General features: G+C 37.5%; 1 protein-coding gene across 4 annotated transcripts in view; it reads left to right on the top strand.

The window, feature by feature from the left end:
- The window catches only part of Plpp1 (phospholipid phosphatase 1), an 87,500-nt gene that overhangs the window by 46,497 nt on the left and 26,231 nt on the right, over positions 1-14,772 (top strand). For all 4 annotated transcript variants that reach the window (XM_048368515.1, XM_048368518.1, XM_048368516.1 and 1 more), the window contains one exon: positions 5,802-6,082. In XM_048368515.1, the coding sequence (XP_048224472.1) occupies positions 5,802-6,082 (281 nt within the window). The remainder of the gene's footprint in view (positions 1-5,801; positions 6,083-14,772) is intronic.

The following is a 14,772-nucleotide window of genomic DNA, read 5'->3' as shown; positions in this document are numbered from 1 at the left end:
AGAAAAGAGAAATTGCTAACTAAAGGTAGAATTTTGTTCAACCCATGTTTACTTTAAAGAATTTTTCAATATTGCTATAAATAGGAGAAAAAGGCAGTAAACATGAAAGCATTTTTACTGGTATTGAAGGCAAGGCTGAATCTTTGAACAATTATGATAGCTCTTGTTTTCTTGTATTTTAGATGGAAATGTTCAGATAATGTAGTTTTAGTTAGAGGATCTCTACAATTAGATGAGATATTTTCTAAGTCTCTGTACCCACAAATTCTATTATTTAGTTTGTTTTGTGATCCAAAGCTTGTAACTTTAGAAATAAAATTTATATTAAAAGCAGAAAACAAGCCAGGCATTGTGGCTCCTCCCTGTGATCCAAGCTCTGAGATCGAAGGATCTCAGATTGGAGACAACAGTCTCCAATAAACTACTCAGAATAAGCCAGAAGTAGTGATGTGGCTCAAGTGGTAGGGTGCTAGCCTTGAACAGAAGAAGCACAGGAATGGCTCCCAGGCCCTGAGTTTAAGCCCTAGGACAGCCCCCCTTTACCCCCAAAGCAGAAAATATCATCCTATCCAAAATAAAGGACAACAGGTTAACAACATATATCTTTGTGTTTTGAAATTTACTTTTAAAGAACTTATTGATTTAAAAATCAAATGCCTTAAAAATGATCACAGCATCTCAATTCATATGCTGTGAGTTGAAAATTAATTCAACATATAAAAGAAAATTTTAGTATATAAATATTTGCTTCACAAGACTCAGTTTTGTGAAGGCCAATTACTTGTTCACTTGGTGTCCTCTCAGCCTGTTTTTGAGCCTCTCATAGCCTAACACCGTACTTGAAACTACATGTTTTCATAAATGCAGTGGTGGAGTAATTATGCAGTAATCTTGTTAACTTGTCTTACAATATGGTGAAGTTTTAAGAAACCATTCTATCTTTATACTCACTGAGTTTTTACTACCTATCAAGCCAAGCCTGTGATTGTCCAATTAAAGAGGGAAGAAGAATCTACCTTACTTGGAGTCCTGGGGATTTATTTCAGTGCTTTATGGCCTTGCACTTGAGTACTGGTATTTTAACTCCAGGCAGATGATCTACTATGTGAGCCACACTCCTAGCATGGCTTATTGTTTTTAAACCATTCTATCTTTATACTCACTGAGTTTTTACTACCTAGCAAGCCAAGCCTGTGATTGTCCAATTAAAGAGGGAGGAAGAATCTACCTTACTTGGAGTCCTGGGGATTTATCTCAGTGCTTTATGGCCTTGCACTTGAGTACTGGTATTTTAACTCTAGGCAGATGATCTACTATGTGAGCCACACTCCTAGCAGGGCTTATTGTTTTTTTAAAGTATAAATGTATATGAAAGATTGCTAACTTTAACATTTTTAGAAGTAGGCCTTATAATTGCAAATATGAATTATTTGCAGCCTATACCTAATATCAGACAAAATTCATGTGGTCTCTTAGTTCTAGAAATAACTTTCTGTTCAGCATCCCTTTCAATAAAAAGGATGTTTATAAACAAAACTTCAGAATCTGCTGCAAAGTCAAAGGCTGCAAGAGAATAGGGTGCTCCTTTCTGGTACCATGTTGATGTAATGCAACCTGTGCCCCATGCACAGAGCCTAACAAAACGACCCTATCTTATGAACTTAGAACTTTCTTTTTCAACACAACTTCTAAGGAAGTTATCTTTACATTTAATAAAAGGACAAGTAAGTTCATATGAGTATAAAGTTCTTAAGAGAACAGGTGGCTTACACCTGTAATTCTAGCTTATTCAGGAGGCTGAGATCTGAGGATTGTAGTTCAAAGCCAGCCTGGGCATAAAGGGCTATTAATAGGACTCTTATCTCCAATTATCCAGCAAGGAAGTAGAGGTGTGGCTCAAGTGATAGAATGCCAGCCTAGTGCAAAAAAGTTAAGTGAAAGAGTGCAGCGGCCTGAGTTCAAGCGCTAGTAGCAGCACATGCAAACACCGACAAACATACACTCAAACAATTGATAATTATTTAAAGATCCTATAAAAGTATTATTTCCATATCAGCAGTATCAAGAAGGACAAAGTATGCTTAGGGCAGTGGTTTCATGTACTAATTTAAAATAAATCTGGGGCTGGGAATGTGGCTTAGTGGTAGAAGGCTTACCTAGCATGCATAAAGACTTAGGTTCAATTCCTTAGCACCACATCAATGGAAAAAGTCAGAAGTGGCACTGTGGTTCAAGTAGTAGAGTGCTAACCTTGAGTAAAAGGATGTCAAGGACAGTGGTCAGGCCCTGAGTTCAAGCCCCAGGATTGGCAAAAATAATTATAATAATTCTTGTTTATTCATTAACTCAACTTCTTTGAGGCAATACTTGGTTAGATTTGTATATGTTTCCTTTTGTTCTTTAGAAAGTAAATCATTAAGAACAGTTACAGACTCAATATCAGACTTTCATGGAGACATACATGCATGCATATTTACATGGCTTTTCTCCTTTCACTCTTACCATTATGGAAATACACCAAGAATAGTATAGTTTCTTATAAGACATTAGAGAATTTCAATTAGGAAGAGATGCTCATTGAAGCCAAATACTACTGAGAAACTAAAGGGGATAAATATTTAAAAATCCATTCAGCTTGATGGTTCAGTTTTGGCTTTTGAGAAAGGCTCAGTAAGGTAAAAGAAATGAGGCATAGCTATTTGGAAAGGAGTGGATGATGTGGAAATGTGTTTTGGGAAGTTGGTTCTTTCCTGAAAGACATAAAACTGTAGGGAGAGTATAAAGATATAAAACTGCTCAGTGGAACTATAAAGGAGATGGTGAGAGACTATTATGAGGCATAAACTTAAAAAGATTGATTCATAGTGATTTAAACAATTACTAACCTTGTTCTTTGTATTGTTTCCCATCCATTACCTTTTGTTCCTTAAAATTTTATTTTATCCTTAGAGTCTTAAGTAAATAACACATGAAGAGATTTTTCAGTTCTATGATTAATTAGGGCACAGTTGGCTTAGGTATACACTTCATCAGCATCTAAGAATTGAAGTAGATGCACACAAATGAAAAATAAAAAGACTTGACTGTCCTGTGTAGATCAAATGAGCAGACACAACTCTACATTTAAATCATATAACTTGATTTAGAACTTCTCTTCTGTTTATCCAGTAAAGAGAAACACACTTGATTTATCAAGGCAAGCATTTTACCACTAGGCTATATTCCCAGCCTAGCTTGCATAAATGAAGCCCTGGGTTCGATTCCATATACATGCATATCAGATATCGCTCTGTGGCTCAAGTGGTAGAGTGCTGGCCTTGAGCAAAAAGAAGGCAGGGACAGTGCTCAGGCCCTGAGTTCAAGCCCTACGACTGGCAAAACAAACAAACAAAAATTATGTGAGCTAACCCAGCAGTTGCCAGAACAGTCCCCTACCACCCCAGCATTAACTGTCAATCTGCTTGTAATTTTCACTCAGCACTCTGAATGTTTCCAGCGAAGCAATTTCTTTCATTGTTGGCAAGAACAGAATTTAGGTGGTCCTAAGTAATGATGAATCTGAGTAGGAAGACTCACGAGGCTGTCTGGAACATAGCTGAGTATTTAAGTACAGCTGAGTCAGTAGCTCATACCTGTAATTGTAGCTACTTATAAGACCCATGGGATAAAGATTTGAAGCCAGTCTGGGAAGCAAAGTTTCAATTAGCCAGCAGAAATACTAGACTGGAGGTGTGACTCAAGTGGTAGAGTATTAACTGTGCAAGAAAGCCAAGGAAGAGTATCAGGCCTGCGTTCAAGCCACAATTTGCAGCAAAAAGAGAAAGAAAGGGAGGGAGGGAGGGAGGGAGAGAGGGAAAAAGAACATTTGACAACTGGGATATGGAAATGTCCACAGCTAAAATTTGGCTTTTTGATATACATGTTATGTTCTTAACTGTCAAAGATCAATTCCATAATGAACCATTAGCAAAATTCATTCTGACTTCTGACCAATTGGGAATTACTGGGACACCACCCACAATGGCCCAAGGAGGCAGTGTATGCTTTCATACCCCAAGCAACATGGTGAAAGTTTAAGTGCTCATAGTTTTCCTCTCCTGTTATGGGTTTGATGAATTCATTCCCATAAGGGCTCTATTTCCATCAGTGTATGTTTTAAGGGACTCTGTCTCAGTCTCTCTCTTTTTCTTGTGTGTCTTCTGTCTCTCCCCCTACAGGCAGTACCTTCAATTAAAAATAGACCCACCTATTTAGATTAGATCCCGTAATTAATACTTGCTTTTTATTTGACAATTAAGAAAGAAAACCCTCTTATTTGTAGAGTTCATAGTCTGGTTGTCAAAATTAAAAGACTCTATGGAGTTCTAGGAGTACTGAAGAAAGAATTTTTGATATCAGGTTCTTGAAGTCCTTTCTAGGTAGCAGCGATTTCTTTTCATTATGGCAAAACCAACCCTGAAGACAGTTAATCCTTACATTGGAAATGTTCAAATGCTTAGAAAATTAGCATATGTAATTTAGATCTAGCAGGAAAACTATCAAATGACACTGTTACATTCTCCCCTTTGCCCCCACATAAACTAGCAAGCAGACTGTTTCCTAAATATGTGTTTCAGTTTCAGATGGCTATTTTTATTTAATTAGTAAATGTCACTATTTATAATGTTGCTATTGAGTATTTTTTTTATAATTTCTCAGAATAATGGTTTGTGAACTTGTAAAGTTCCTGGATATATTTTTAGTGCTTTTAAATTTGGTACACTTTTGTATTCATCCACACATACATAGGTACTATAAACACCTTATAGTTCACAATATAGTTATGAAGAAGCTCTAGCTCTGATTTTAGAAAAGTGAGTGGAAAAAACAATAACAAGGCTCAGTGGAAATGTTGCTTTGGGGAAAGGAGAACCCCAAGTGTTGGTACTTGATTAAAAAATCCATAAGGTGCCTCCCACCCCCCCTTAAAGGATTTCTGGAAGGCAGGACTTACAAACCTGATTCTTTGCCCTCTGGACATATGGCTTCTATCTTAGAGAACCCTACTGATTTTCTTTGTTTTTTTTGGCCAGTCCTAGGCTGTGAACTCAGGGCCTGAGCACTGTCCCTGGCTTCTTTTTTGCTCAAGGCTAGCACTCTGCCACTTGAGCCACAGCGCCACTTCTGGCCATTTTCTGTATATGTGGTGCTGAGGAATCGAACCCAGGGCCTCATGTATACGAGGCAAGCACTCTTGCCACTAGGCCATATCCCCAGCCCCGTTTTGTTTTGTTTTGTTTTGTTTTGTTGTTGTTGTTGTTTTTTGCTCCCTAACACTTTTTTTTTTTACCCTTTTTAATATTATGAATGTCTTTGGTCCAGAGGAATGAATATTGGACAAAAATAAAGACTTCCAGACAAAAGTGACTATTATAAAGGAAATTGTGGGTTGGAAATTTGTTTTTTGAATAGGCTATTTTTTTTGTCTTCTGGGATATATCACTGTCTTGGAATACAAGAGGAGAAATAGCTTTAGTGTTTCAGGTACACTATGCCATGTTTTTTACTTAGTTTTGGCTTTGTAAGTAGTATCTACAGTTGCTCAGGCTCATTGTCTTGTTTTGTTTAGGATTAGATAGCTTAAGCTGGCTATTTTTGTAAAGATAAAAACAGTCACCACCCCTCAAAAAAAGAAAAGTTTGAGGGTGAGGAGAGTTTGGCTATTTTTTTTTTAAAAAAGAACAATGTAATTTACCATTTTCTAGTGTTTGTTTTAAGTGCTTGTTTGCTATTTTAACGTTATTTTTCTGTTTCTTTTTCAGATGATTGTTGGAGAAACTCTTTCTGTTTACTTTAACCTCTTGCACTCAAATTCCTTTATCAGGAATAACTACATAGCCACTATTTACAAAGCCATTGGAACCTTTTTGTTTGGTGCAGCTGCTAGTCAGTCCCTGACTGACATTGCCAAGTATTCAATAGGCAGACTTCGACCTCACTTCTTGGATGTTTGTGACCCAGATTGGTCAAAAATCAACTGTAGTGATGGTTACATTGAGAACTACATATGTCGGGGGAATGCACAAAAAGTAAAGGAAGGCAGGTGAGTGTTGAATCTTTGGTGCTTACTTTAGCTTGAGTATTCTTAAATTAGAAGGTTTCAGAGACTGGAAGGCAAGTCACCAGCTTGAAGGGAAATACTGATGTAATCACCAGGAGTGAATTAAATTCATATTTGACTCATGTTCATTCTCCTCATTCTTTTTTTCCTGTTTTAACCATGGCTTTTTTTTTTTTATCTGTTTAGAAGCATTTTGCTAAATCTCTTTTCATTGTCCCTGTATAAAAATGTAAAATGGAACTTGGGGATCATTTCTTCCAGTCAGTAAATATTTTCTTAAGATACCAGATAATAAATGTGGGAAACTTTGTAGGCCATATAGTTTGTTTCACAGTTATTGAATTCTGCCATGACAGCAGAAAAACAGCCATAGACAATACTTAGATGAATGGGTGTGGTTATGTTCCTGTAACACTTTGTTTATACTAACAGCAGTTGCCCCAGGGGTCATAGGTTGCTGAAACTTGGATCTAATCCAATCATTTTGAAAGCTCTATAGTCCCCTCCCCTTCTTCTCTTCCCCTTTCCTCCCTCTCCTGTTCGTCTTTCAAGAGGTCCCACTATATAGCCAGCCCAATCTGATTTTAGACTTTTAAACTTCATATCTTAGTTTCCTGAGTTTTGTGATTATGGGAAGGTGCCATGCTGCAAGGCTTCAAGAATGTGTGTGTGTGTGTGTGTGTGTATATATAATATGTTTTTGTAAGGTAACTTGGTTCAGTCCACAGGTTGCCTCCTCCCTCTTTAAAAATAATTTTTAAAAATTTTTTTGGCCAGTCCTGGGGCTTGAGCTCAGGGTCTGAGCACTATCCCTGGCTTCTTTTTGCTCAAGGCTAGCACTGTACCACTTGAGCCACTTTTGGCTTTTTCTACATATGTGGTGCTGAGGAATCGAACCTAGGGCTTCATGTATATGAGGCAAGCACTCACCCCTAGGCCATATTCCCAGCCTACCTCTTTTTTTTTTTTCTTAGTTGCTGTTTTTTCTTTTTAAAAAATTTTTATTGTCAAACTGATGTACAGAGAGGTTACAGTTTCATATGTTAGGCATTGGATACATTTCTTGTACTGTTTGTTACCTCCTCCCTCATTCCCACCTCCCCCCTCCCCCTTTCACTTTCCCCCCATGAGTTGTTCAGTTGATTTACACCAAACAGTTTTGCAAGTCTTGCTTTTGTAGTTGTTTGTCTTTTTACCCTGTGTCTCTCGATTTTAGTATTCCCTTTCAGTTTCCTAGTTCTAATACCAGTATACACAGTTTCCAATGTACTTAGACAAGATACAGAGATAGTGCAGGTACAACCACAGGAAGGCGATACAAGAGGGTCATCAATAATAGAAGCTATGGTTTCACATCACATGTTGAAAGTAATTACACAAAGATATAACAGTCGTTTCCATAATATGGAGTTTATTTCACTTAGCATCATCTTATGTGTTCATAAGGGTATAGCTATTGGGCTCTTGTGATCCTCTGCTGTGACTAGCCTAAACCTGTGCTAATTATTCCCTATGAGGGAGACCATAGAGTCCATGTTTCTGACTCACTTCACTGAGTATAATTTTTTCCAAGTCCTTCCATTTCCTTACAAATGGGGCAATGTCATTATTTCTGATGGAGGCATAAAATTCCATTGTGCATATGTACCACATTTTCCTGATCCATTTGTCTACTGAGGGGCATCTGGGTTGATTCCATATTCTAGCTATGACAAATTGTGCTGCGATGAACATTGTTGTGCTGGTGGCTTTAGTGTGTTCTTGTTTGTGGTCTTTTGGGTAGATGACCAAAAGTGGGGAGCCTACCTCTTTTTAAGTTTGATTTTTTAAATTTTATTTGTGGTTCTGAGGACTGAAACTATGGCCTCTTCATACATGTCAAGTAAGCACTATACCATTGAACAATATCCCTAGCCTAGGTTGCCTTCTTATATACCATTTTGTGTTGAAGGAAGTAGAACATTTAGAACTCAGAAAGCCTACCTCTAATGTACAGATGAGAAAAAAACTGGAAACCCAATAATATTAAGCAAGAACACTAATTAGTAGCAAAGCAAATTCCTTACCTGAAATATCATAATTATCAGCCCTGTCTTTTCTGTTATGGTTACCTGCTTATGTTCTAAGATAGGTATTAATAGGAAAAAATATCTTTAATTACTTTTATAAGGTTTCCAGATATTTCTTTGGCCTTGCTGAGACTCTTGTAAGCAAATAGGTCTTTAGTAGCCTCCATTTTGCATTTAGTATGAATGGAAAAACAATTTATTTAACTAGTGTATATATTATGCTCCTTGCTAGGGATTCAGCAGTGGACAAGACATCTTTGGTCCCCATCTTCATGGAGTTTAGTCTACCAGGGAAGACTTACATTAAACAAATGATGAGATTGGAAGAAAACCTTCCTGGAAAGAAGCCAAAGAGTAGATCAGGTTGTTGAATGACAAGTTGTATGGTGATGAGGAGGAATAATATAGTCGTTCTCTAATGAAGAGGGAAAAGTGACCAGAGGTAGGCAATCAAGAAATAGTATGTGGTAGAAAACAAAATAGTACTATTAACTTAGGGTCATGTGAGCAAATGTTTGTGTGTGTGTGTGTTGGTCACTGGGCCTGGGTGTTGTCCCTGAGGTCTTCAGCTCAAGGCCAGTAGTGTTCTACCACTTTGACCCATAGTCCACTTTTATTTTTTCTGGTGGTTAATTGGAGATAAATGTCTCACAGACTTTCCTGCCTGGGCTGGCTTTTAATGGTGATCCTCAGCTCTCAGCCTCTTGAGTAGCTAGGATTACTGGCATGAGGCACCGGTGCCTGGCTGAGTAAATGTTTTTATAAGAGTAAATGTTTTTATAGAGAAAAAATAGTCCAGATTACTGTATATACTGGTATTAGAACTAGGGAAGTAAAAGGGAATCTCAAAATCGATAGACAAAGGATAAAAAGACAAATGACTCCAAAAGCAATACTTGCAAAACCATTTAGTGTAAACCAACTGAACAACTCATGGAGGGAGAGGGAAAGGCGGAGGGGGAAGAGAGAATGAGGGAGGAGGTAACAAACAGTACAAGAAACGTACCCAAGGCCTAACGTATGAACCTGTAACCTCTCTGTACATCACTTTGACAATAAATAAGAAAAAAATAAAAATAAGTTAATTAAATTTAGAAAAAAGAAAAAATAGTCCAGAAACATCTTTATGGAGTGATAAAGGTCCCATAACTCCACAAGAAAGCTGAAGATCACTTTTTCTGCTTTTGTAGGATTCCAGGGCCAAGCAGTATCCTAAAGAAAGTCTCTTTAGTTGGATAGCTAGGAGATGTAGTGAAACTTCAGGGGAGAGTTTGAAGACAGAGGACAAGAAAGAGACTTTAACACTAAAAATGGAATTCCATATTGTGTAGCAGAGGAATTAGAATGGAGGAGATGAACAAACAGCTTGTTGGAGAAGAGAAAGCTTATTAGAAGTGACTGAAATTTAGGACATTTTTTGTAAAGAGCAAGTAAATGGCTATGTAAAAATACAGAATAAAACCCCAAATTAACAGATAAAATGATCACAACAATCCATTGAAGCTTAGCTCTAGCTTAAAAACAATACCAAGACTATACTTCAAGGATCATTTCTTTTTTTTTCTTTTTTTTTTTTAATTGTCAAACTGATATACAGAGCAGTTTCATACATTAGGCACTGGATACATTTCTTGTACTGTTTGTTACCTCCTCCCACATTCCCCCTTCCCCCTTCCCTTTTTCCCTTTCCCCCCATGAGTTGTTCAGTTGATTTACACTAAACAGTTTTGCAAGTATTGCTTTTGTAATCGTTTGTCTTTTTTACCCTGTGTCTCTCAATTTTGGTATTCCCTTACTGTTTCCTAGTTCTAATACCTGTATACACGGTTTCCAATGTACTCAGATAAGATATAGAGATAGTGAAGGTATGAGCACAGGAAGGGGACATAAGAGGGTCATCAATAATAGAAGCTATGGTTTCACATCGCATGTTGAAAGTAAGTTTCCATAACATGGAGTTCATTTCACTTAGCATTATCTTACGTGTTCATAAGGGTATAGCTATTGGGCTCTTGTGATCCTCTGCTGTAGCTAGCCTAAACCTGTGCTAATTATTCCCTATGAGGGAGACCATAGAGTCCATGTTTTTTTGGGTCTGGCTCACTTCACTTGGTATAATTTTTTCCAAGTCCTTCCATTTCCTTACAAATGGGGCAATGTCATTATTTCTGATGGAGGCATAAAATTCCATGTGTATATGTACCACATTTTCCTGATCCATTTGTCTACTGAGGGGCATCTGGGTTGGTTCCATATTCTAGCTATGACAAATTGTGCTGCGATGAACATTGTTGTGCTGGTGGCTTTAGTGTGTTCTTGTTTGTGGTCTTTTGGGTAGATGCCCAAAAGTGGGCTGCTGGGTCATAGGGGAGCTCTATGTTTAGCCTTCTGAGGAATCTCCATACTGCTTGCCAGAGTGGCTGAACCAGTTTACATTCCCACCAACAATGAAGTAGGGTTCCCTATTGGCCACATCCCCTCCAACATTTGTCATTGTTAGTTTTCTTGATATAGGACATTCTTACTGGGGTGAGATGGAATCTTAATGTTGTTTTGATTTGTATTTCTTTTATGGCTGGTGATGTAGAGCACTTTTTCATATGTCTCTTGGCCATTCTCATTTCCTCATCAGAGAAGTCTCTTTGTAAGTCTTTAGCCCACTTTTTGATGGGGATATTGGTTCTTTGTGGTTTTGTTTTGGAGGAATGTAAATTTTTTAGTTCTGCATATATTTTAGATATGATGCCTTTGTCCATTGTATGGCCGGTAAAGATCTTTTCCCAATCTGTGGGCTTTCTGTTTATCTTGCGAGCTATGTCCTTTGCCCTGCAGAAGCACTACAGTTTGATGCAGTCCCATTTGTCCATCCTTTCTTTGATTTGTCGCATTTCTGGGTCCTTGTTAAGGAAATTCCGTCCTGTGCCAGGAGCCCAAATGTTTCTCCTACTCCTTTGTTTAGTGTTTTTAGGGTATTTGTTTTAATTTCGAGGTCTTTGATCCATTTGGAATTGATTTTGGTGCAGGGTGATATATAAGGATCTAGTTGTAGTTTGTTGCATGTGTTGAACCAGTTTTCCAGCAACATTTGTTAAAGAGGGTGTCTTTCTTCCATCCAATTTTTTTAGCTCCTTTATCAAAGATTAAGTGGGCATAGTTCTGTGGGTTCATTTCTGGGTCTTCAATTTTGTTCCATTGGTCTTCAGGCCTGTTCCGGTGCCAATACCAATCTGTTTTTATTACTATAGCTTTATAATACAGCTTGAGGTTGAGTATTGTAATTCCTCCAGCACTGTTCTTTCTGCTTAGGATTGTTTTTGCTATTCTAGGTCTTTTATTGTTCCATATAAATTTCTGGATTGCTTCCTGTATTTCATTTTTTAAAAAATTGTGTTGGGATATTAATGGGTATTGCATTGAATTTGTAGACAGCCTTTGGCAATATTGCCATTTTGATTATATTAATCCTCCCAATCCAGGAGCATGGGAGGTTTTTCCATTTCCTTAATTCTGCCTTAATTTCGTTTTTCATGTTTTTAAAGTTCTCATATGGAGGTCTTTCACTTCTTTCGTTAAGGTATTCCAAGGTATTTTATGTTTTTTGAGGCTATTGTAAAAGGAGTTGCTTTCCTGATTTCAGCCTTGGCATTTGGGTCATGAGCATATAGAAGTGCCATTGATTTTTGAGGGTTTATTTTATATCCTGCAACTTTGCCAAAGTTTTGGTTCAGCTCGAGTAACTTGGGAGTAGAGTCTATGGGGTTCTTTAGGTATAATATCATGTCATTTGCGAAGAGAGAAAGTTTAACTTCATCTTTTCCTATTTGGATCCCCTTTATATTTTCTTCTTGCCTTATTGCTCTGGCTAGGAATTCTAGTACTATGTTGACGAGAAGGGGAGAGAGCGGACATCCCTGTCTTGCTCCTGATTTTAAAGGGAATGGCTTAATTTTTTCACCATTTAGAATTATACTTGCTATTGGTTTGTCATAGAATGCCTTTATTATATTCAGGAGTGTTCCCTGGAATCCCAGTTTTTCCAGGGCTTTTAGCATAAATGGGTGCTGGATTTTATTGAATTCCTTTTCCTACATCCAGAGATATAACCATGTGAGTCTTTACCTTGCTCTAGTTGATGTGGTGGATTACATTAATTGACTTGCGTTTATTGAAGCAACATTGCATCCCTGGCATGAATCTAGTTTGAACATGGTGTATGATTTTTTTGATGACCTGTTGAAGTCGATTGGCCAGAATTTTGTTGAGGATTTTTGCATCTGTGTTCATCAGGGAAGTCGGTCCATAGTTCTCTTTCCGTGATGAGTCCTTGCCTGCTTTTGGGATGAGGGTTATACTGGCTTCATAGAATGTGTCTGGCAGTGAAATTTCTCTTTCAATTACATTGAAGAGTTTGAGAAATATTGGTGTGAGTTCTGTTTTGAAGGCCTTGTAGAATTCTGCTGTGAATCCGTCTGGGCCTGGACTTTTCTTGGATGGGAGATCACTTATTGCCGTTTCTATTTCAATGCTGGATATGGGTCTGTCTAGTAGGTTTAAATCTTCATGGTTGAGTTTGGGGATATCAATTTTTTGTAGGATATCATCCATTTCTTCCAGGTTCTTGAATTTGTTGGCATAAAGGTTTGCAAAATAGTCCCTTATTGTGTTCTGAATTTTGATTGTTTCTGTGGTGATGTTACCTTTTTCATCTCTGATCTTGTTTATCTGGGTTTGCTGCTTTCGTTTTTTGGTCAGGTTTGATAGGGGTCTGTCTATCTTGTAAATTTTTTCAAAGAACCAACTCTTTGTTTTGTTGATTCTTTTGATGTTTTTTTTTTTTGTCTCCAATTCATTTAATTCTGATTTGATTTTAATTATTTGCTTCTGTCTATTGACTTGGGGTTTGGCTTGTTGTTCTCTTTCGAGGAGATTAAAGTGGTTCCTTAAGTTGTTGAGTTGCTGTTTCTCCAGTTTGTTGATGTAGGCACTCAGAGATATAAATTTCCCTCTCAGTACTGCTCCCAAAGGAGCTGGTACTTTGTGTACTCATCTTGGTTTAATTCCATAAACATTTCAATTTCTGTTCTAATTTCTTCAATGACCCGCTGATGTCCTTTAGCAGTGTGTTGTTTAGTCTCCAAGAATTGTAGGATTATCTGTGATGGCTGTTTGAGTTGAGCTCTAATTTCATTGCATTGTGGTCTGAGAGAATGCAGGGAATGGTTTTGATACTTGTAAATTTGTACAGATTTTCTTTGTGCTCTAAGATGTGATCTATTTTGGAGAATGTTCCACGTGCTGCTGAAAAGAATGTTTATTCAGTTGTTGCTAGATGGAATATTCTGTAGATTTTGGTTAAGTCTAGTTGGTCTATGCAGTTGTTTAGTTCTGTGGTTTCTTTATTCAGTTTTTGGCGTGTTGATCTGTCCAGAGGTGACAGTAGAGTGTTAAAAGTCCCCAACTATCAATGTGTTTGGGTCTGTGAGTGTTTTTAGAGTCAGTAGTGTTTGTTTGATGAAGTTGGGTGCTCCTGTATTTGGTGTGTAGATATTTAGGATGGTTGTATCTTACTATAGGAGAGATCCCTTTCCTAGTGTGTAGTAACCTTCTTTGTCTCTTCTTACCTTTATAAATTTGTAGTCAATTTTGTCTGATACTAGGATTGTAAGTCCGGCCTGCTTATGGGGGCCATGTGCTTGATAGATTTGATTCCAGCCTTTGACTTTTAGGACATGTTTACTTTTGCTGGATAGATGTGTCTCTTGGAGGCAGCAGAAAGATCGATCTTGAGTTTTGATCCAACTTATGAGCCTATGTCTTTTGATTGGGGAATTAAGTCCATTAATGTTGAGAGTTAGGATTGAGAGGTGATCATTTGTTCCTTTCATTATCCCTATCTTGTTAAAAGCTGTGTCCTGTCTTCCTATTTCTTGATCTGATATTCTGGTTTACTGTTTAGGGTTCATTTTTCTCTCTCTGTACTGGGATCTTGATTATTTTCCCTGTATAGTACATCTTTGAGGGTTTTCTTTAAAGCTGGTTTGGTGGAGATGTATTGTTTCAGTTTTTCCTTACTGTGGAAGACTTTTATTTGACCTTTGGCTATAAATGAGAGTTTAGCTGGGTACAGTATTCTTGGTTGGTAGTTATTTTTATTTAGGGTTTGGTATACTTCATTCCAGGCTCTCCTTACTTTCATGGTCTCTGCTGAGAAGTGTGGGGTAATTTTGATTGCTTTTCCTTTATATGTGATTTTTTTTCTTCTCCCTAACAGCTTTAAGGATTCTTTCCTTGGACTCTATTGATTCTGTTTTGATCACAATGTGTCAGTGGGATATCCTATTCTGGTCTGGTCGGTTTGGAGTTCTAAATGCTTCTTGTATCTGTATAAGCCTATCCTTCTGGATATTTGTGAAGTTCTCGGCTAATATTCTGTTAAATAGGTTGCCTATTCCATTAACTTCTTTCTCTAGGTTTTCCTCAATACCTATTATCCTTAAATTGGGCTTCCTGATTGTGTCTTGAAGCTCCTAGAGTGATCTGTTTTGTCGATTGTATTGGTTTTGTATTAATTTTTTATCTTTCTACATAGATTCTAGAGAATCT

The sequence above is a fragment of the Perognathus longimembris genome, chromosome 19 (assembly GCF_023159225.1).
Source record: "Perognathus longimembris pacificus isolate PPM17 chromosome 19, ASM2315922v1, whole genome shotgun sequence".
Lineage (NCBI taxonomy): Eukaryota > Metazoa > Chordata > Mammalia > Rodentia > Heteromyidae > Perognathus > Perognathus longimembris.
The sequence above is the reverse complement of the archived record's forward strand: the minus strand, read 5'-3'. Positions and strand labels throughout refer to the sequence as shown.